Raw genomic sequence first — 24646 nt, forward strand, 5'->3', positions numbered from 1 at the left:
TGCAGTTCAAACAGTATCTTTAGCTCAGATCGGCTTGTCTGGAACTTCAGTAAGTTTGCAACTGGCTGCTTTGATACAGAAATGGACACGGTTGATATGTAAGCAGATTTAACAGGAAAAAAAAAAAAAAAAAACTGGCACTTTGTCGGTTATGAAAAAAAGGGTTCCAGTTGATTTGATCAACAGAACAACCTGCTCGTGAAATTACTGTGCAAGTGGCTGAGCACTCCACAAACACACGTACCTTTAACATACTTCTTAGGGAGATTCAGCATGACACGGGGTGTGGCAAGGCTGGACTCTTTGAAATAGAGTTACTACTCATTGTTGCCAGTTGATTGGACTGGAGCAACATGAAATGAAGTGTCGTGTTCAAGGACTCAGTACGTCGCTAGGTATTGAACTCACAACCCTACGATTACAAGCCGAATACCCTAATTGTGTTTCAATTGTTAACAGGTAAAGGAGTGGCTGTGTGGTAAGAAGCTTGCTTCACAACCATATAGTTCCAGGTTCAGTCCCACTGTGTGGCACCTTGGGCAAGTGTCGTCTACTATAGCCTCGGGCTGACCAAAGCCTTGTGAGTGGATTTGGTAGATGGAATCTAATAGAAGCCCAAATTAGATTGGAGCCTGGTGTTGCCATCCGGTTTCACCAGTCCTCAGTCAAATCGTCCAACCCATGCTAGCATGGAAAGCGGACGTTAAACGATGATGATGATGATATATATATTTATGTGTCTGTGTTTGTTCCCCCACTATTGCTTGACAATAGATGTTGGTGTGTTTACGTCCCCATAACCTAGTGGTTCAGCAAATGGGACCGATAGAATAAGTACTAGGCTTACAAAGAATAAGTCATGGGGTTGATTTGTCCGACTAAAAGACAGTGTTTTACAGAAACGTGTCGTGTGCAGTCAGATGTGTCAGTTCCATATGTCGTCATTAGAACTGTCAACACAAGATGACGGTGTTGTTTACTTTCTCCAGTGGAAAATATGAAGTGGTTGGCATTAGGAAAGGCATCTAGCTGTAATGATCATGCCAAAGCAGACATTGGAGCCTGCCATTAAATGATGATGTGGAGGAGGAGCTCAGTTGATGTGCAAGTATCAGTGGAATGCAAAATACCATTCTTGAAAAAATAAGTAACGTTTGATGACAGGAAGAGTGTGTTGTCATAGAAAATCTTCCTTAATCCTTTAGCACTCAGATTAGTCTGTCAAATGTAATATGCGTTTATTCATGTCATTTTGAATTAAGCATGCATTATCTTGCAGCTTTGAGAATTTCAATGATGTGATTGTTTAGTTTTGGAATGACGTTGTAGGGTAGGTATGAGAGGCTGGATACGGTCAGTTTAGATGCTAAAGAGTTAATAATAGAATTTGGATTTAAAACATAAAGTACCAGTCAAGTACTGGGGTTGATGTAATTGACTTCACCCTCCCCTCAAAAATTACTGGCCCTCTGTCAAAATTTGAAACCAATAATAATAATAATGAACCTTTCTATTATAGGTACAAGGCCTGAAATTTTGGGGAAGGGGGAAAGTCAATTACATCAACCCCAGTGCGTAACTGGTACTTATTTCATCGACCTCAAAGGGATGAAAGGCAAAGTCGACCATGGCAGAATTTGAACCCAGAATGTAAGGATGTAATAATAATAATAATAATAATAATGATGATGATGATAATAAATGCTAAGCTGTATGCAGTTCTTTACTAGAAACATGGCAACTATCCATCTTTGAATTGTATATCACCATTTTGCTCAATTATTCCCTATTCAATGATGTTACCTGAGAGGGGTGAGAGAACCTCTGTAAACACTGCATAGCACCTGTAAGCAGACAGGAAATCAGGGCTCATAAGATGAGAAGAGTTGGGAGTACCCTGTCTACAAAGTGCTGAAAAACCTTTCAAAACAATGGGAACAAATAGAAAAAAGAACTTTCTACTTGGGTGGCTTCTTGTGGTGAACTTTGAATTTCCTATTGCATATGAGCTGAGGGTGGAGGCGCAATGGCTCAGTGGTTAGGGCAGCAGACTCGCGGTCATAGGATCACAGTTTCGATTCCCAGACCGGGCGTTGTGAGTGTTTATTGAGCGAAATCACCTAAAGCTCCACGAGGCTCCGGCAGGGGATGGTGGCGAACCCTGCTGTACTCTTCCACCACAACTTTCTCTCACTCTTACTTCCTGTTTCTGTTGTGCCTGTAATTCAAAGGGTCGGCTTTGTCACACTCTGTGTCACGATGAATATCCCCCGAGAACTACGTTAAGGGTACATGTGTCTGTGGAGTGCTCAGCCACTTGCACGTTAATTTCACGAGCAGGCTGTTCCGTTGATCAGATCGACTGGAACCCTCGTCGTCTTAAGCGACGGAGTGCCAACAACAAATGAGCTGAGGATCTCCACTGAGGAAATACAAACTATTATCCCAAGAGAGAGAGAGAGTCAGTCATGGCCCACAAATAAAGAGTTTGGTAGCTTCATTGTCGCTACTACCACCACTACCACCACCACCACCATTTCTCTCTCCCTCTCTCTCTTTCTCTCTCTCTCTCTCTCTCTATCTCTCTTTCTCTCTCTCTCTCTCTCTCTCTCTCTCTCTCCAGGTTGGTGGTGTAAAATACAAAGAAATAATTGAAAACCAATGCTCTTATTTTCTATACTACTTCCTTTTTTTTTCCTCTGAATTAGAGTAAATTTTACCAAACTTTTTTTTCCCTTTTTTTTCTTCCAAATTCTTGCCAACTCTAATTGAATTCTGTTAGCAATGATTTATCAGTTTTAAAACCACCATTTCTTACCTCACTATTGATTTCAAATGTCCTTTACTTATATATATATATATATATATATATATATATATATATATTTCTATTCTGAATCTGTTAATGCCCCCTCTTTGCTTTGTTTTGTGTTTTTCTTTTATTTTGTCCACAGGATTTTTCTGATTTATCATCACTCCTATATATTTCTGTTGATATATCAACTTAGTTCCCATCTTGATCCAATTAAAGTATGGTGTCATTTTGTTTAGTTGTTAGCTACTTTTCCTCTTTTTTTTTTTTTTTTCTTTTTCAATCTAATCCTATTATGGTCTATTTTTTGGGGAAATTACAGAAAAGAAATCTTAAAAAATAAAAAATTTCTTTTCTTACTGCAATTATTTATCATAATTATAACTTAAAGAAATTGTTATCGGTATTGGTGGTGGTGGTGGTGGTGGTGGTGTTATTAAGGCAATGAGCTGGCAAAATCACTGGCATGCCTGACAAATACTTAGCGCCATTTTGTCTGTCTTTAAGCTCTGTTCAAATTCCACCAAAGTCCACTTGGCCTTTCATCCTTCCAGGGTCGGTAAAATAAGTACCAGTTAAATACTGGGGTTGATGTGATCGACTGTCCTCCTCTCCCCACATAGTACCTTTAGTACCTTGTACCTTTAGTAGAAAGGATTATTATTATTATTATTATTATTATTATTAGGGCGGTGAGCTGGCAGAATCATAGGCTGGGCGAAATGCTTACTCTCTTTTTACTCTTTTACTTGTTTCAGTCATTTCACTGTGGCCATGCTAGATCACCGCCTTTAGTCGAGCAGATCGACCCCAGAACTTATTCTTTGTAAGCCTAGTACTTATTCTATCTGTCTCTTTTGCTGAACCGCTAGGTTACGGGGACATAAACACATACAATGGACTCTGGGGAAATCTTGCATATTTTCGTCACCCAGCTAAAACTTGGTAGTCTTCATCATCAACCCCTAGATACCACTTTCTCAAGTCCTAGGGCTCGTAAGGCCTGCTTACTCTGTTTCCATGACCTATAAGTTGCCGAGATCACAACCATTCTCTCTGAACGGGTTGGTGGTTACTCGTTAACAGCTGAGTGGACTGGACCAATACAAAATAAGGTGGTTTGCTCAAGAACATAATGTACTACCAGGTCTGGGAATTGAAACCACAATCTTGCAGTTAGGTGTGCAACATTCTAACCACTAGGCCATGCATATTCATACAGCTAGAATTTGCTAAACATTAATTAAAAGCACCCCTTTTTTATTCTTTTAATTTTTTCTCTCTCTCTCTTTTTTTTTTGTGCCTTGTAACTCCTACATAAACAGTTGGCAATATAACGAAGCATAACAATAATTACAGGTACAAATGTAAAATTTTTGAATGCATGTGTTTCAAAAGGATGTCTTTCATAGCTGTCAAGTTTCCCAAAATTAACATAAAACCATGTTTAAATTCAATTTCTACCAAAACATCAGTACATTTTTTTTTTTTTTTCTCTACTAACTCTTGATAACATCCATTATATCTGTTCATCATCATCATTATTATTATTAGATTAAGTACTTTAGATTACAGACCATTATTGCTTAGCTCCACCTCCCACTATCACCACTACCATCATCATTGTCTCTTTGCCTTTCCTAAAAACATTACAGATGCTTTACCAAAAAATCATTTCTATCATCATTCTTTGACATTGGTAGGAATCAATATTTTTTCCAATTTTTGTTGTTTTTTTTTTCGTTTTTATTTTTTTGGTGTCTTTTTTTCCTATTTTTCTTTTTTTAAATTACACTCGACAAGGAATCTAGAGGAAAAATACCAATCTGAAATTTTAATTCAACTTCTTTTTTTCTTCTTTTTCCATCCTCAATAGTAAAATTTTGAGATTGTGAAATAAACTTAAAGCTTGCTTGATGGAAAACACATGTCAAATTTAAATGACTTTGAGACTTTTTCTCCCCCCTCTTATTTTTCATTCCTAATTCTGAGATATATATATATACACATATATATATATATTTTTTGATTTATTTATTTAATTATTTGGTTCTCTTCCACAATTTAATATCTGCGTTAAGTATCATAACTGTGATGAAGATCAAAACAGTTCTTTTCGCCTGTATCTTTTGTAATTATTTCATTTCTTTGGCTTTTCAGAAATTTAAAATAATTTTTAAAAATTTTTTTGATTTCTTTGTAATATCAGTATTTTAGTAAATTAATCCTTTCAACAAACTCCAGGTAGCCATAGAACTGATGTTTAACTCTATTCTCTCTATATATTATTGCGGCAATTAGAACACACGAAGCTAGTCTGTTGCTAGTCAATAACTTTCAAAGATGGTTCTGTGTCTTATTCCTTCAATACCATTTCCCCTCTGAAAGTCTCTTTGTCTTGCAAGTTACTTAGTGGCTCCCCACTGATGCTGGTATTACATGAAAAGTGTAGTGATTAAGAGCACGGGCTACTAACCCCAAGATTCCGAGTTCGATTCCAGGCAGTGGCCTGAATAATAAAATAACAACAAAATCGAAAAATACCTTAGGAATGAGAACCTAGTTTCAAAATTTCCCCAAGATACCTGATGATGAAAAATATCCATCAAGTGTAAATAATGTACATAATTCCTCATCTTTTAAATATAGAACTGGAAAAAGCATCAAAGTCCTCTCTGTAAAGTGGTTCGCATTAAGAAGTGCATCCAGCCATAAAAACCTTGCCAAAGCAGATCTTACTGGTGCTGGTGCTACATAGTCCTCTCTGTAAAGCGGTTGGCACTAGGAAGGGCATCCAGCTGTAGAAACCATGCCAAAACAGAACTTGCCAATTTTGGTGCCATGTAAAAAGCACCCAGTACACTCTGTAAAATTGTTTCTCCAGTTGGATTGCCCTTTCTAATGCCAGCCATACCAAAACAGACATTGGGGCTTGATGCAGTCCTCTGGCTTGCCAGCGCTTGTCAAACTGTCCAACCCATGCCAGCATGGAATGCAGATGTTAAATGGGGATGAGAGTGAACTGTGGCTGTACATGGAGTAAATAACAAGGAGGCATCATATCCTGAAATACAAATCATCATCATCACCACATGTCCATTTTCCATACTGGCATGGGTTGGACGGTTTGCCTGGAGCTGGCATTTGTTTTATAATTAATTTTCCCATGAACGTCAGGCTTGTGAACAGTCCCCGTCTTACTCGACAAACTTATGAGCTCTTGGGGATCCACCCCACCCCACCCCAGCTCCTCCCGTTCGCAACTGCTATTCTAAAATATTACTGGTACATCATCATTCCAGTAACTCTGTCTTTGTTCAGTAATTTTGTCTTTGACAGAATTCATTCTCTGTTTTTCTCACACACATACACACACACACAAATGCAGACATACGCTGCAAACTTTTTATTTATTCATCTACCTCTGCTGTGTCTTCTAATTATTAGTAATGAACCAGTTTTATTTATTTAGGTTTTTTTTTTTTCTTTTAAGTTGTTTATTGTCTGAAGAACCAAAGATAATAAATTAAGCATAGAACCACATAACAGAGGTGTTTACTGTTCTTGTCTCAACGAAATGAGCTGTGTTAGTTTCTGTCCATCATTTTATTGATGGTAATTCTCACATGTACACAACTCTAAATAATAATAATAAACATATTCACTCGCATCTTTGCTGCTTTTTAGACATGTTTTTAAGAGCTGAAAGAACTAATCAAGTTTTGGGTTACCAAGAAATCTAACTCTGCTTTGCATTTTGGTTGCATTGGATTCTCTGTCATTCCTGTTTCTCCAGAAGACAAGAAATTTGTCCAGCTTCTTTTTTTTTTATCATATCAAATTAATTTTGTATTTCATAAAGCATTTTCATTTTCTTTTCTTAAAACTAAAATAGCCACAGGGGTCAGAAATCAAAGTCAGACTTAATTTTTTTAAAAAATTACTCAGATAAGATTGTTTGCTTTTTTTTTTTATTACTATTTAATATTTTAAAAAGAAAAAAAGTCAGTTTGTAATTTTTTTTTTTTTTAATATTTCAAACTAAAAAGGAAACAACAGCTCATTAAACCCTTTAGCATTTGAACAGGCCATATCCGGCCGTGTTTTATGTTCAAACCAGTCAGATCCAGCCTCTCACACCTACAGTGTCATTCTAAAATTAAGCCACCATGTCATTTAAATCTCAAAGCTATGAGATAATGCATGATTAAAGAATTAAACCTGATATACTCTTTCATTGGTTTCTGTAGAAATATAAACAATTTATTGGACATAGATATTAACAACAAAACTTTCTATGGACCTTCCCCCAAGGGCCATGTGAACCCCAGTTCAGAATCTCTTATCTACCCAATTGCCTAACCAGCAAGAAGTAGCAACTAAATCTTCCTCAAATGTTTTACTAATATTCTTCAAAAATAGTTTAAATATACAGGATGAACTGAATGTGGTTGGGAAAGATATTAGCTTCAATATAAAGGGTTTGTTTCTGTTGCGGAGACTTCACTGAGAAAGAAGATGACTCTTAACCAAGTAGCTATGGTTTTTCAAATTCCTCTTCTCTCTCTCACTCACTCCACCTCTCTCTCTCTCACTCACTCCACCTCTCTCTCTCTCACTCACTCCACCTCTCTCTCTCTCACTCACTCCACCTCTCTCTCTCACTCACTCCACCTCTCTCTCTCTCTCTTTCACACACACCATCACAACATTGGGTATTATCAATTAGCCTTGAAGCAATCAATCTTTTATTTTCAACCCCTCCTTTCATTTCTCTCTCTCTTCCCCTTTCTCTCCCTCCATCATGCACCTCTCTCCCTTCCCACCACTAATTATTTGTTTTCAAGTTGTGTGTGTGTGTGTAAGTGTGTATAAAATTTCAGAGTTGACCATTGATTTTATTCTAGCCTTTAACTCTGCAGTTCTTCATTGATTTCAACAAAGCTTCGAAATACTTCCTCTCAATCAATTTGTGTATGTATGTGTGTGTGTGCTTGTATCTATCTCTCTCTCTCTCTCTCTCTCTCTCTCTCTCTCTCTCTCTCGCTATATATATATATATATATATATATATATATTAGTTTCTACATGCATGCATGTGTGTATGTATGTATGTATGTATGTATGTATTAACTGTGACCCCCTCTTTCTCCCTCCCCCTCTCTATCATTCTGTATGTGTTTTTGTAATGTTGTTTGGGGTTAAAAGTGAGTGATTTGCAAGTATTAGCATATTGATTGAGACTCTGTCGTGAAACAACCTATTCTGGTTGTGTTAAATTTTATTTTCTTTCGTTCATTTTATTCTTTATACCCCCCCCCCCCCTATTTTGTTTTTGTTTTTTTAATCAATTTCTCTACCATTCATTGTAGGCTAGTTTACATAAGCAAGTTGGAGTATTGGAGAATATAAACGACATGGAGCTGTAGAATATTTTCTCTGTCGCTTTATATAAGTCTTACGTTAAATAGAAACGTTTGTAGGTACATCTTTTGCCCTGCTTTATTTTATAGGGGAAAGGCCCCTTTTTTTCTTCTTTTCTTTATACCCTGCTCGCTTTCTTGCTAAACGCATGTCATTCTTGAAGGTTTACATGTGTGTGTGTATAGTTTGGAGTGGGTCCTGTGAAACTAATGAACATGATAGACTGTGAGACTAGCAGCCAGCTGCTGTCTCCAGTTTTTACAATCAATATAACAAACCTTCTTTAACTGCCACTATTCCTCTTAGCTCTATCACTATTTCACTTGGCTTCTCTGTGTGTATCCATGTGTGTGTGTATGTGTGTATATTCTCAAATTAACTACACATATATCTATATATATAATCTGTGTATGTTTGTGTTTGTATGTATATATATATATATATATATATATATATATATATACTCTTTTACTTGTTTCAGTCATTTTGACTGCGGCCATGCTGGAGCACCACCTTTAGTCGAGCAAATCGACCCCAGGACTTATTCTTTGTAAGCCTAGTACTTATTCTATCGGTCTCTTTTGCCGAACCACTAAGTTACGGGGACGTAAACACACCAGCATCGGTTGTCAAGTGATGTTGGGGGGACAAACACACACACACACACATATATATATATATATATATATATATATATATATATATATATATATATACACACACATCTATACGACGGGCTTCTTTCAGTTACCGTCTACCAAATCCACTCACAAGGTTTTGGTCAGCCCGAGGCTATAGTAGAAGATACCTGCCCAAGGTGCCACACAGTGGGACTGAACCCAGAACCATGTGGTTGGTAAGCAAGCTACTTACCACACAGCCGCTCCTGCGCATATATATATGTATAAAATCTGTGTATGTTTGTCTGTGTTTGTATCTATCTATCTATCTCTATATATATATGTAATCTGTGTTTGTGTATAGATTGTAATTTGTCAATTAGATATGAAGATATTTATAAAAAATTCTAAAATTTACTTAGTTGCTTTATTCTTACAAGAGAAGAGAGGCTATTTTTTCAACCTAATATGAAATCATGTACAATTTTTCTTTTCTTTTTTTCTTCTTCTTCTTAATTTTTAAGATCCCAGAACCACGGCATAAAATAAGCAAACTTCTTAGGCATACAACTGTAATCATAGATAAATTTTTTATTTATGATTACAGTTGTATGCTTAAGGAATTGGTTGGCTTGCGGTTGTAGTAGAAGACACTTGGCCAAGATGCCACATAGTCAGACTGAACCCGGAACCACATGGTCGGGAAGCAAGCTTCTTACCACGCAGCTACACCTGTATAGAGACATGAAGAAGTTTGCTGTGAAGGCACATGGCTCACTGGTTAGAGCATCAGGCTCACAATCATGAGGTAGTGAGTTCAATTCCTGGACCGGGCTGTGTGTTGTGTTCTTGAGCAAGACACTTCATTTCACGTTGCTCCAGTCCACTCAGCTGTAGAAATGAGTTGCAACATTACTGGTGCCAAGGTGTATCAGCCCCTTTGTCCTTCCTTTCGATAACATCAGTGGCGTGGAGACGAGAGGCTGGTATGCATGGGCGACTGCTGGTCTTGCCTGAACTTGTACTTTGGAGGGAAACTTTCCATGGTCGTTCATGACTGAAGGGAGTCTTTACCCTTTACCCTTTAAAGAAGTTTCCTTCTTAACCACTTGGTTTCAGGTTCAGTCCTACTTCGTGGCACCTTGGACAAGTGACTTCTACCATAGCCCCGGGCTGGCCAATGCCTTGTGAGTGAATTTGGCAGATGGAGACTGAAAGAAGCCCATCATACATATGTATATGTACATATATATGTCTCTGTGTGTATGTTTGTGTTTCTTTGTCTTGACATCTCGTGGTTGTTGTAAATGAATGTCGTTCATTTCCAGTATTCTGCTGAAACCTGTCTGGTCTCATGGGAGAGGGGGTGGGGATATGACCTCATACTTGGCAACTAGAAGGGCATTTGGCTGTAGGAAATCTGACTCAAACTCTTTCTACCCATGCAAGCATGAAAAAAGCATACATTTAAGCTATGATGATGATGGTGGTGATCATGATACTGATGGGTGAGGTGCTTGGTTCAAATTTTAGTGGGTTTTTTTAATATTTATTAATGTTTTTTTGCCCCTTTTGCTCAGTTTTTTTTTAATGATTTTTTTTCTCTTAAGTAATGCCATTCCATAAATTCAGTACGTTTGTTTTACATTCTTCCTTTTTGTCTTTTTTATTTTCAGAGTCAAGAGAAAGACGACTCTGAGGGAAAGTCTGCCACTGTAGACAAGGAAGCCAGCATCATTCAAGACAACCCAGAGATCTCGGCTATGCTTAAAGAAAATGCAAGTGCAGTGGCAGCTGGTGGAGGAACTATAAACCATGATATTAATGGTACCAATACAATAAAATGTGAGGCAGTTGATATAAAAGAGGAAATGAAAGATGTCATTCCAAAATCCAAAGATGGTGGGACCCCAGCCAGTACTAAGGCATCTCCTAACTCACTCACCAATGGCAGTAATACCGGTTAGTAATATACACTAAATTTCAACTTAAATTGGTGTTGAGGATGATGATGATGGTGATCAACTTTGAAAAATTTAACAAGGGAGGTTTTTTGCTGCCAATTAATAAAATCGTTATAGCCACTATTTGGTTCATACTCTAAAACGAATGCTCGTTTTCTCAAAATTGGTTCTTGGAACCCAGGTTGAAAACCACTGTCAAGGAACATCTTCAAATTATCGATTGCTATATATATATATATATGTATGAATGTATATATATATATATATATATGTATGTATGTATATGTATGAATGTATATATATATATATATGTATGTATGTATATGTATATATATTTTTTTATAATTCATTTGGAGTAAAGAAAAATATGAATTGCACTAAATCTTATCATTTTAGAATAGTTTGGAATATTTTTGTGTCTGAGCAGATTATTGTTACAAATAGACTCATATTTAATGGGGAAAGGTTGATTGGCATTATTTCTAGCAATGTCAGCAAGAAGACAAACTTTTCCTTCCATCTGATCTGCTTACAGATCAGATAAAATATATATATATATATATATATATATATATATATATATACACACACACACGCTGTTGCTGATCCATTTCTACTAGATTTTCACTTTTCAAATTCTCTTTAAGTTAGCTTTTAGCATCGTTCATCGAATCAGGTTTCCCTATAAGTTTTCTCCCCTACAGCTGCACACACATTGTGTCACATTGAGAGGGGAGAATACTCTTATAGCAACATGATTTGCCTACAGCATGCTAAAGGTTAGTCACCCATGCCAACGGGAGAAAATATTTGAGGAAGGGAAAAAAACAACCTTGTTTTGTGGCATTTTTTTTTTTTTTTTTTTTGCATTCTGAGATAAAATGCTGTGTAAGGTTTACTGTCTTTCGTTCTTTCAGGCTTGATAAAATAAATCCCAGTCAAGAACTGGGTTGGTTTAAATCTCTCTCTCTCTCACTCACACATACACACACAACTTTTGACCATGCACCTCACATTAGAAATAATTATCAAGTTGTGAATTAATTATCACAGAGTTGTTATTCAAACTAAAGTAAAGTAAAAGTTTGATCTTCCCTCTCCTGGTATCCATCTGTCTGAAACTGCTCCTAGTTCTATCATACCTGTTTTAAAGTGATTTGAATTAAAAGCTTCCATCAGAGTTTCATATTAATTTTATGTTCCAAACACCAGCTCAATTACAACAAAGTTATTTTACTAAATTCTGAATTGTTTTCAAAAATTAATTGAAAGAAAGGTATCGTACTTCATTACAAATACAGTAATGAAAGGATTAATGACTATAAGTCCAAATGTAGCAATGGTGATTAACGATATTAATTGTCCGTAAGAGGGTAATCAATTAAGAACATGTCTTTTTTTGTGTGCTTATTTCTCCATTTTAATCCAGTTAACTACAATCAAAAGAATAGCTATTTTTAAAGATCTCAGAATAATTTTAATAAAATTGGGTCCTTGACCCTTTAGCAATTAAACTGACCATATCCAGCCCAAATATTCTATCCTTTTTATGTTCAGAGCAACCAGATCCTGCCTCTTGCACCTACCCTACAATGTCATTCTAAAGATAGTTACATTGTCAAAATCATGAAGCTATGGGATAAAGCATGATTGATTCAAAAAAATTTCAATAAGCATTATGTTTATCTAAATGCTAAAGGATTAAGATGTTAGAGTAAAGATAGGTGCTTTTGAATTGTGTCCCTTAATGTAATAGGTCATTTGGAAGTTTAGCCCTTTAGCATTCAAATCAAATCAAATCAAATTTACTGGCAGGAGAAGAGCACAATGTGCTTAAGCCATGTAAAAAAAAAAAAAGAAAAACAGTTATTGTTATATACAGTTTTATACATAGTTGCGATAGTTGTCTAGACCCTCTTTGAACAAGGGAGTGGTAGGCAGTTGAATGACATCTTGTGGTAGCTTGTTCCACGGAGCTGCAATACAGACAGAGAATGTAGCCTTCCGCCTGTTGTGTCGAAAGTGTCGGGGATAGTGTTTGCTATCATGCCCACAAAGACCCCTGTCCGGCACGGGTGAAAAACTTTGCAAATGGTAGGTTTACGTTTCTGTTGAAGATGTTGGCAGCCAGGATGAGATTTTCCCGCATCCTCCGACATTCGAGTGATGGTAATGCCAGCTGTTGGAGACATTCCTCATATGTAAGCTTAGACAAGCCCGCAAGATTACTCTGTCAAATATAATGGTTATTTATTCTCATTGTTTTGAATTAATCATGCATTATCTTGAAGCATTTAAGTTTCAATGATGTGATTGTTTATTTTTAGAATGACATTGTAGGGTAGGTGTGAATGGCTGGATCTGGTCAGGTAGAATATTTTGGCCAGACATGGCTGGTTTAAAGGGTTAAGGCACTGGATTATTGACCAAGCACTCTTCAGTTATGTCCCTTGACAATATAGGTAATTCGTTTTTTTTTGCCTCAGTGTGTCTGGCTGACAAAAGGGTTTCTATTTTTCTCTATAGTTTAGCAATTTGCTGCATGGACAATGAGCTATAAAAGCAAATCAGTTCTGGAAAAAATACAACTTTACAGTTTTGCTGTACCTGCTACAAGCCATGTTAGCATGACAAAATAAATAAATAAATAAATAAAGTACTTATAAATTTTAAATTATCTCTGCATATTGTATGCCAAAATGAAACATCAAAAATATTAAGTTACTAAGAAAAATGATAATTGTGAACTAGTTTAATCAGAAATTAATCAATATTCTTTTGGATTCTGGCTGAATAATTTAGTAGCGAAGCCACTGGACTGCCCACTCATTCACTCCTTGTTCCATAAAGCATTCAGAGATTTATATGTTCATCTGATAAAGCATTTAGTTGGCATCAAAAAGATTGTTGATTTCTTCTCCAATTGGTTCTCCTGCTAATTTTTATTCTTTATATGTTTAATGCTTCATCTTAAGCATGTGTCATTTCCTAGCTTATAGACTTACTCAGTCACTGGTGCACACTCACACACACACTTATACACTCACACACTCTCTCTCTCTCATTCTTACGCACGCACACTAACTAACACACGTATCTACTACGTCTTTCAGTTCCACTTCGGAACACAGCTTAACTGTAAATTGTACCATTTCCCTGCAGTCTTGTTTGACCGATTGTGTATGCTTAGCATTTGAATGCAAAAGAAAAATGGCGACAAAGTGAAAGAGAGGCAGCAACAACACATAATCCATCATTAGGCTGAAAGACTGTCCAAGATTATCTCGTTCTTTGGTTCTGCTTACCTTTCTAACATCAGAAACATTACTATTACCTATCTTGTCAGACATAATCCTTCTTTCTTGTAGTTTAATCCATCTAATACCAGTGTTTCATTTTGGAACTCTGTTTACGCTTTTCTGAGGTTACCTTCAAATTTGATATCACGGAGAAGTTTATTTTGATTTAGTTTATAGCTAATAAATAATGGTTCGACAGCTGAATGTTTAAGGTACCAACAAAGAGTTGGAGGAGATGAGTTCAAGACCCAACTGCCTGTATGTGTTCTTGTTGAATTAGCCTTACCCAGTTTTGCTTTGAGCATAGCTGTAGCAACAGAGGTAGGCTGTCAAAAAGGAAGTAACTGTGCAATCAATCAAACGACCCTCTACAAACTCTCTTCTGCTAAATTTTGTGTGTGTCTGTGTGTCCCATAAAACAGTAGTCCCTCCCCAACCATAGCATTTCACCCAGCTTGCTAACGATTCTGCCAGTTCACTGCCTTAAATGGTTTCGCATTTTGGTCCAAGGCCAACAGGTTTGGGGGAGGGGCTAGGTTGATTACTCCCCCACCCCCACCCCACCCCACCGTACTCAACCGGTACTTAAATTATCGTCTCTGAAAGGATGAAAGGCAAAGTCGACCTTGGTGGAATTTGATCTTAGAACGTGCAGAGAGATGAAATGCCACTAAACATTTCGCCCAGCATGCTAACGATTCTGCCAAGACATTTCCTTAATAGTAATAATTATAATGATAATCCTTTCTAATATAGGCATAAGGCCTGAAATTTTGGGAGAGGGGTGGGGGCTAGTTGATTACATCAACCCCAGTGCATAACTGGTACCTAATTTCTCAACCTCAAAAGGATGAAAGGCAAAGTCGACCTCAGCAGAATTTGAACTCAGAACATAAAGACAGATGAAATGCTGCTAAGCATTTCAGTGTGCTAAAAATTCTGCCAACATAGTGCCTTAATAATAATAATAATAATAATAATGACAAGATTTGAAAGTAACTCCCTTGAGTATTTTTCCATATTTAGTTTTATACCTTAAAACAATTTTTCTAAATTTAAGTATTCTTCTAATCAGATGATTGACTCAGGTGGTTCCCCACCCCCGCCCAATTCAGATGTGTAGGCATTATTATGTAAATAGTTGTAAACAGTTTTCTCCATAACAGTGTCATTCAGACAACACTGGTAGACTTGTTTTGCTGCTTGTGGTGGTAGTCATGGCTGTTATGTGTTCTTGTTAGCTGTTTACATTTAGGTCTTTGTTAATTTCTCTGATTTAATGAACTGATTTTCCATATTGAAAGTAGCCAGCACTGTCCAAATGTTTGCCGACAATTATTGCAATTATATAGCTTGAAATAGTTTTGTTCATCATACATGCATATATATATATTTATGTGTATGTGTACACAGGAATCTTATAGATAGATGGCCATGTGTACTTTTAGGAATCCAGTTGGTTTTCTGAGTCAATGTAGAGTATTCTCAATACATCTGTGCCTCTGTGTGTGTGTTTGCTGCTTGTGCATTTAATTTCACTTACTAATTCCTGTATTCACCTATATTCAGTGAACTCCTATACCTGCACATATATATGCACACAATAGGTTCACTTCCCTTCCCACTCATGCACTCACAGCCCTTCGTCTAAACATGTGAGTATGAAATGCTGAAATGCTTTTGCATATAAAATCATAAATGCCTGTATCATGTTTATAACGGTTGTTAATGATTTGTGTATGACAGATTCACATGAAAAACAGCTACTTTATAAGAAAGAAACAAACATCAGAAAAATCTTTTTAAAAAATGTTTATTTTGTTTATAGTTTGTATATATATAGGCATAGGAGTAGCTGTGTGGTAAGTAGCTTGATTACAAACCACATGGTTCTGGGTTCAGTCCCACTGCGTGGCACCTTAGACAAGTGTCTTCTACTACAGTCTCGGACCGACCAAAGCCTTCCCTTTTGATGTTGGCTACCCACAGCTTTCCGGCTGGATTGGTGCACTATTTCCTGAAGAAGATTGGTTTGGAACCCAAATGACTGAAGAAAGCCACCAAGGAGACAGCCATGGCAGCTAAAATCAGATCAAGGTGGCGATGGTTGCTGAAAGACTGCAGGTGGGGCCCTTCCACAGGTGTAGCCTAATTCAGTCCTCAAGGCATAAACCTTGTGATCCCTGAGATAATTGCTGATGATATGGAAGAGTTTCCAACATTGTGATCAATTCTTTTCTACTCTAGGCACAAGGCCCAGAATTTTTGAGGGAGGTGGGGCAGTCAATTAGATACCCTCCAGTATGCAACTGGTACTTTATTGACCCTGAAAGGATGAAAGGCAAAGTTGACCTCAGCGGAATTTTAGAGTAGTTTCTGCATCAGGCAGGGCATCTTGAGTGTTTATTGCCTTTACTCTTGCGTTTTGTGTTCTATTAAAAATTTATCCTCTAAAATTAATTTTAAAATACACTTGATGAGAAATGATTAAAACCTGGTTGAAATCGTGTGGTTAGCATTAATTAAAGTTCCCCTTATTAGTTGAAAGATATAATAATGACTTGGTTGTGTGGGTTTGTCAAAAATCACAAAGTTTAAAATACATATCCACATATTCTCTGTATCTTGGGTGCAGGCATGGTTATGTGGTTACAAAGCTTGCTTTGTAACCATGTGGTTTCAGGTTCATTTCCTTTGCATGCCACCTTTTACTATAGCCACAGGCTGACCAATACTTTGTGAGTGAATTTAGTTGATAGAAACTGTAAAAAATTGCCATTTATGTATGTGAGTGTGTGTGTGTGTTTTTGCATTGTGTTTGTCCCACTTCTTGGCAACCAGTGTTGGTCTTTTCAACAAGGGACCGCTAGAATAAAAAGTCCTGGGGTTGATTTGCTCTACTAAAACCCTTCAAGGCAATACCCCAACATAGCCTCAGTCTAATGACTGGAACAGTAGTAAAGATTTTACTAGACGCGCAAAGAATTGCCCAGTACCATCCCATAGCTTTTCAGCATACTCTCAAAAGATGTTAGTACTTTAGCTCTGCTTTATATAAGAATAACCAGGAATGGGACAGCCTTTCAGTTCTTTCTACCAAATTCACTGACGAAGCATTGGTTGGCCCTCAAGGCTTTAGCACAAGACACCCATCTGACTGCAAAATAAGCTTCTTAAACTACATAGCCATGCCTTACTTACCTTTGGTTAAGAAACTAAATAACATGGATACTTCTGGCTTAGAAACCCAAATGCACGTACCCACACACACACACCTACACCTCATTGGCTCAGTTTGCTTACAATTGTTTGGTTGAAGGGTGTAAAACTGATTTACTATAGAAAACACTCTTTTGTACTTCTGCTGTTGCCATATCTACTTTATATTTTTTGGTATTTGATGAGACTGTTTCCTATATCCTTCCTGCCGTCTTCTGTGGCAGAATTTCTATAAAATAAAAACACAAATTGATGGTACAATGGAAAAACTATGAACATTGCCAAAGTTTTCTGTGTTTTTTTTTTCTTCTTTTTTAAATGGACCTGTTACATTCTCCTAGTAAAAACAATAACTTACTAACACATACCAATTTTCACACACATCACACACGCATGTATTTATTGTTCTTTTTTCTTTTGTAGTTGTGTCTATGATTCATTGCAGAAATTATGTCTTAAATCTCTATGATCTTCTGTGAGTGAGAAATAATCTTGCGCATATGAAAGTTAATAAATGAATATAATCTTTCCTCTTTTTACTCTCACTTTCTGATGCCATAAACTCTGCCAAGTTTTGAATTCTCTTGCTCAATCAGCTTGTAATTACTCTGTGTCTTTTAATGGTTGCTTGGCTCAGTATCTGCTGCGGTGCCTATCACTGGCAGTGTAGCCTGGCTTCTCTGATCTTGGCATGCTGCCAAACCAAGGGCAATATCATCCATATTATAAATATACAACAGGAGAAAGTTTGTGGACACACATGATATGTGCCATCTTTAGGTTTCCACTTCCTTTTACTCGACTGTTATTTGACCCGGTGCCAACACGGCGACTACGTACGGCTGAGGAATCTATTCCGATAATATGGCAGTTAAGCATCTGCAGATCTCCACTATATTTTATCTTCAAAACTCTAATGGCAATCAAATTTCTAATTGAGCTAAATTTCTCTGTGTTGCATCTGTAAATTTCATTCTACCAACTAAATACAGACTGGTTAGTTTATACATGCCATTATGAAGAATAGCTTAGCAAGTATTTGTATGAATTCATGCACACACACACACACACACATTCTTTAATATGTACAGTTTTTCCTTTATATGCCTATATAATAAATATAAATACATACATATACTCACACACACAAATTCTAAACAAAGCTGATGACTTTGTTTTTTTGGTTTTCTCATATCACAAATCTTGTTAATATTAGTTAGTAGTAGTGGTAGTAATAGTAGTATTAGTTTAAGTGCATAGGAATTTTGGAACGTAAAGTATTTTTCTGTATGTAGTAGGCATTTAAACTTGCAGTTTGTGCCATGTAAATTTTGAATTTATATTCTCTATATCAGAATATATTACTGAAAGCATGGCTGCATTCTGAACGCTTTTCTTTCAGTTTGTTTCCTTAACTTGTGTAATTTTGCCTTCATTTTGACTATTTAGTAAATATAAATATTTTATGGTGTTTTCATGGTGTTATGACGCAGACTACTCGAATCACTAGGAAAACATTGGAAAATATCATTAAACATTTAGGAAAATAAACACCAAAAACATCCAGAAGTCAAGGTATATATATATGGATAGATAGATAGCTAGCTAGCTAGCTATAGATATATAGACATAGATAGATAGATATAGATAGATAGATATGAAAGAAAATTGTTTAATGTAAATTTATATTCATATTTTAATAGTTATTTGCCTTAATGGAGAGATGTTACCTAAATACAGTACTTGAATATTGTGTATGCATGTGTGTGCATATTTACGTATATAGATATTATAACTTAGGCATTATCCTACTTAAGTGTATATAAATGTGCATAAAAATATGCATACACACACACACGCGCGCGCGCGCACACACAAACAAACATATATAACTGACATAACAAACTTTTGATTAAATCACCATTTGAAATTTACTGTGGATTGCTATTAGATATTGCCTTTTTACTTGTTGAGCTCCATATTTTGTTATTTGCTTACAAACTGCAAAACCAAAATGGAATGTTCCATTCTTAATGAATTTCCATTGCAAAGCAGCAAACAGTGTACTATTTTTGTCATCTTCCATTCTTCTTACAAACTATTTCTTCCTTGTTATCTATGCACACTACATTGGAGTACATCTTTGCTTCTCTTAGCTCCTGTGCTGGGGGGGGGGGTTGTTTTGTGTTTGTCTTGTTTTAGCCTACGTCTTTTTTTTATAATTTTTTAAAATTTATTCAGCCTTGTTCATTGTTTACTGTATTAGGGACAGCAATCAGCTAATCACTGCTCAGATTAATTAAGAGCTTAGCCCATTAGAATCCTAGCTGAAATGATTTTTACTTTTTCATCTCAACAGATACTCAGATTAAAACTGAAGAGTTGCCCCCAAAGATTAAACAAGAGAATTCTGAAAGTAAGTTTACCCTTTCTGTCTTGTGGTGCGCATTTCTTCAATTAATAACAACAACAATAATAATAATAAATGAAAAAGAATGGACAAATAAAAATCCCCTCCCTCCAATCCTCCTATACACATACACAATATCCTTTTTTTTTTCTTCCCCTTTTTCCTTATATACTTGACTGTCTGATCTGGTGTGTATGCGTACGCATGCATGTATCTACATATGTACATACAAAACGGCAGCTTCTCTGCTTATGTATGTGTTGTGGTATTGTTTTGATACCCAATCTAGTTAGGTCATCGGTTTTATGTTGACCTCCCCTTTGAAACTTCTCTAGAATGCAGACACATACTACAAATGTAAGCAGAGATGGTGGAGGGCATGCATGCAAAGGTAAACAGACGCTCACGTACCAGTAATACATGTGAGTGAAGATGATTACATCATCATCATCATCATCGTTTAACGTCCGCTTTCCATGCTAGCATGGGTTGGATGATTTGACTGAGGACTGGCGAACCAGATGGCTACACCAGGCTCCAATCTGATCTGGCAGAGTTTCTACAGCTGGATGCCCTTCCTAACGTCACCCATTCCGAGAGTGTAGTGGGTGCTTTTACGTGCCACCGGCATGAGGGCCAGTCACACGGTACTGGCAACAGCCACACTCAAATGGTGTTTTTTACGTGCCACCTGCACAGGAGCCAGTCCAGCGGCACTGGCAATGACCTCGCTCGAATGTTTTTTCATGTGCCAGTAGGCGACGCTGGTAACATGTGGCTGCAAACTCTGGTATGTGTAGCTAGAAATTAAGGTTCACATTTAACTTGTGCAAAGATATCCATGTAGTCCTTGTGAACTATATGGCAGCTTTACTGGTGCTGGGGTTATGAAAAAGCATCCCAATACATGCTGTGAAGTGGTTTGCATTAGCAAAAGCAAGAACATTCATCTGTGGAAACTGTGTCAAAGTACTGAGCAGGAGTCAGTCCTTGGACTCGTCGGATCCTATCAAACTGTTCACTCATTCCAGCATGGAACGCCAACATTAAACGATGATGATGATAAGATATGATGTGTATCTTTTATATATATGAGGAGGTCTACCATACATACAAGTATACATAGCTTCAAACTTAGGTGCACATACATTGTTTAGCTTCACCCACAATAATCAAAGACATACAGAAAAAAAAAATTTTGTAAAAAAAAAATAGGAAAGAAATTTTTTTTTTTTTGTGAGATTATTCTTTTTTAAGGTTGGTTGGTTTGTTTGTTTCAAGAGAATTCCTTAAATTTCTTTCCAGTTTGCTTTATATTATATTAATCAATTTGTTTGTGTTTAATACTCCTCCAATATTTACACAAATTCAATGTTTTATTTGAGTGTCATTCCTTTCTATGATTTGTTTAAAGCTTCGTTATGGCATTAACAAAATATTGGCTCTGTATTCATGCATAATTGAGCTTGGCGAAAAATTTGAATCTGCAAGTTTGGAAAAACCTAGAGGTGGATCACTGATAAAATTCTGTACTGCAGGTGTTGATATTACAAGTCCCAAAATCTTCTTTAAACCTTTTGATACCAACCTGCTGACACTACCCCTGGTTCTATTCATGACTCAATCTTCCTGATTTAAAGTGATCTATATCAAACCCAAACCTTCCATCAAAATTTCATGATTTATGTTCTAAACACCTTTTGGTTTCAAATTCTAAGACAAGGCCAGCAATTTTGGAGAAGAAGTAAGTTGATTACATTGGCCCCAGTGCTCAACTGGTACTTGTTTTATTGGCCCTAAAAGGATGAAAGGCAAAGTTGAACTTAGTGAAATTTGAACTCAGAATGTAAAGGTAGATGAATTGCACTAAGCATTTTACCTGGCGTACTAACAGTTCTGCCATTTTGCCACTTTATAAACACCAGGTTATTAATAAGTTATTTAACTGAATTCTTTCATTCTCTTCAAAATTAATTAATTATCATTTAACAGAAATATGATGATGAAAGGGTTAAAGCCTCCTTGCTTAATAAAACCTAAACGTAAATACAGGCACAGGAGTGGCTGTATGGTAAGTAGCTTGCTCACCAACCACATGGCTCTGGGTTCAGTCCCACTGCGTGGCACCTTGGGCAAGTGTCTTCTACTATAACCTCGGGCCGACCAAAGCCTTGTGAGTGGATTTGGTAGACGGAAACTGAAAGAAGCCCGCCGTATATATGTATATGTATATATATATGTGTGTGTGTCTGTGTTTGTCCCCACCAACATCGCTTGACAACTGATGCTGGTGTGTTTACGTCCTCGTAACTTAGCGTTAGCACATCCTCTAGCTCCCTACTGTTTTATTAGCCGATTGGTTGGTTACTTGGCTATTTGTGTTACTGGGTTCCTTCTTTTGAACAATGATGCTTTCTGTTATGTTCTTCTGGTGCCACTTATATAGACATTCGTGTTACACAGCTAATGCAGATGTTGTATTTAATTAGTTGCGCATATTATGTATCAAATGCAACAGTTTATGGTATCAATCAGTTCTTTTTTAGTTTTGTTTGTTTTTTTTTTCTTAGTTTTCTTTCCAATGTCTGTTTTTTTAGACTATTGTTCTCGGTGCCTTCTTATTTACTAGGCTTGTACTAACATCTCTGTGTGTGTGTGTGTGGTTGTTCTCTACTAGTGTTCTCGGTGCCTTCTTATTTACTAGGCTTGTACTAACATCTCTGTGTGTGTGTGTGTGGTTGTTCTCTACTAGTCTGAATAATGACATAAAAGCATGTGTATGTATGTATGTGTACATATATGGTTGCGGAACTATTTGAAAATAAAAACATGAGAATTAAATAAATAATGTTGTAAAAATCAGCATTAACTCTTCTCTTTCTGTCATTATTTATATAATTTTAGCTTGACCCAGCATTACACACATCAGCAGCATTCATATCGTGTTGCTTTGATAAGAATCATTCCATTCTTATCAGATGTGAATGACAGATTTGCTGATCATAGCTGAAGAAGTGAAACAAAGCAGAAACATGTACGTCCTACAACCCTGTGATGTTATTCACAGCCTATCCTGTGTCCGGAGACATGTTTAAGGGGAGAATTTTCTCCTAGGGCTATCTCTGCATCAAGAGTTTCTTCTCAAGTCCAAATGCACTTGAACATGTTGAATATGACTCTAAACAAATAAACTTGTGAATTTGGGGGCACAGGTGTGTGTATGTATATGAATGTAAACAAAAATATTCTTGTTCATTAATATATCGATATGCACATGTATGTAAGGTGGCACGCCAGGCAAAATGTTTAGTGGTAGTTCATCTGCCTTTATATTCTGAGTTCAGATTCCTCCAAGGTTGATTTTACCTTTCACCCTTTCAGGGTCTCTAAAATAAGTACAGGTCAGCACTGGGGGTCGATGTAATCAACTTAGTCCCTCCCCTCACATTGCTGGCTTTGTGCCAAAATTTGAAACCAGTGTGTGTGTGTGCATCTTTGACCATGTGCTTATATTTAAGTGTGTGCATATGTATCTCGTGTGTCTGTGTGGACAGATGTCTAGTACTAGCACTACATGTTCTTAACCCTTTATTGTTTAAACCGGCTATATCCGGCCCAAATATTCTATTCATTTTATGCTCAAACTGGCCAGAACCACACACATATACATACATATATATAATACATATACATACATATATACACACGCACACACACACACATATAAATGTATGTATATTTTTTCAATGTGTATGAATAACAAGGAAAAAAAACAGCTAGTTACCAGGGTAGCAAAAATTCACACAAGCGCCAAAGATATTACAGACTATCTATAAAAGTAGAAATTCCATGGTTGAGCTGTTATCTATATCTATCTATATATATATATATATATATATATATATATATACAGTGGGCTTCTTTCAGTTTCTGTCTACCAGATCACAAGGCTTTGGTCAGCCCGAGGCTATAGTAGAAGACACTTGCCCAAGGTGCCACACAGTGGGACTGAACCCAGAACCACATGGTTGGGAAGCAAGCTTCTTACCTCACAGCCACGCCTGCTGGATTTTTACAACCTTTCTGCAATAAACTAAATCCTAAATGCCCGTATTAAATGTAAATCACCTTCTGCTGGAAGAGTGTTTTAATCAGCTGGGGACATTGTGGTACCTATCTTGACAAAAGGATTTATGTGTATATATGCACTAACACACACACACTTCAGTTTGTTTGGTTTCTAGTCCAGCAATTTTATACAGTCCTTCAATGCGACATCTGGTTATCCAGAACCTATTCTTCTAAGATGTCCAGTTTAAACAGCTGCTTGTTTGTTTGGACTGCTACTGCTACTACTGCTGTTTTTAAGTCATTGCTTATCCTGTACTTGTTGTTTGCCGTTCGCCCAACTTAGCTGTTATCATCTTCGTTTCTTTAAATTATACTCAGTGTAAAATTAAATTGTGTGTGACTATTTAAAGTTGTTGATAAGGTGGAGTGAGTTTGTGTGGAGAGGGAAACTATAGTATCTGTAAATGTTTGTTCAAAATACGTTTTGTTTACATATTTTCATTTTTATGTAAATACAAACACGTACACACACACACACACACGCCCACACACTCATACATTTTCAAATCTATTGCAATCAACAAATCATTTACAATACGTGAAACTTGTTTGGTAATAAACACCGAAGAAAACTACAATTTAATCAGTATTGAATTTAATTGCAATATATTTCTCCCTCGTGCATTTCGTTTTGCTACTTTAAATAGAAAATTTTTTTTTTTTTCTATTTAAACTCTTTCAAATGGTTAAGTCGGAGTCGGAGTGTTTTTGTGTTTATGTTCTAATGTATGTGAATTAGTTATCAGAGACGTTTAGCAATTTCTACT

General features: G+C 36.6%; 1 protein-coding gene across 8 annotated transcripts in view; it reads left to right on the forward strand.

Moving 5' to 3' along the window:
• LOC106882391 (uncharacterized) overlaps positions 1-24646 on the forward strand; it is a 350086-nt gene that overhangs the window by 315224 nt on the left and 10216 nt on the right. For 6 of the 8 annotated variants that reach the window (XM_052969230.2, XM_089354753.1, XM_089354757.1 and 3 more), the window contains 2 exons: positions 10533-10818; positions 19698-19754. In XM_052969230.2, the coding sequence (XP_052825190.2) occupies positions 10533-10818; positions 19698-19754 (343 nt within the window). The remainder of the gene's footprint in view (positions 1-10532; positions 10819-19697; positions 19755-24646) is intronic. The other 2 variants (XM_089354755.1, XM_089354756.1) reach the window with 1 other exon arrangement.

The sequence above is a fragment of the Octopus bimaculoides genome, chromosome 7, assembly GCF_046866305.1.
Source record: "Octopus bimaculoides isolate indiv1 chromosome 7, ASM4686630v1, whole genome shotgun sequence".
Taxonomy (NCBI): Eukaryota; Metazoa; Mollusca; class Cephalopoda; order Octopoda; family Octopodidae; genus Octopus; species Octopus bimaculoides.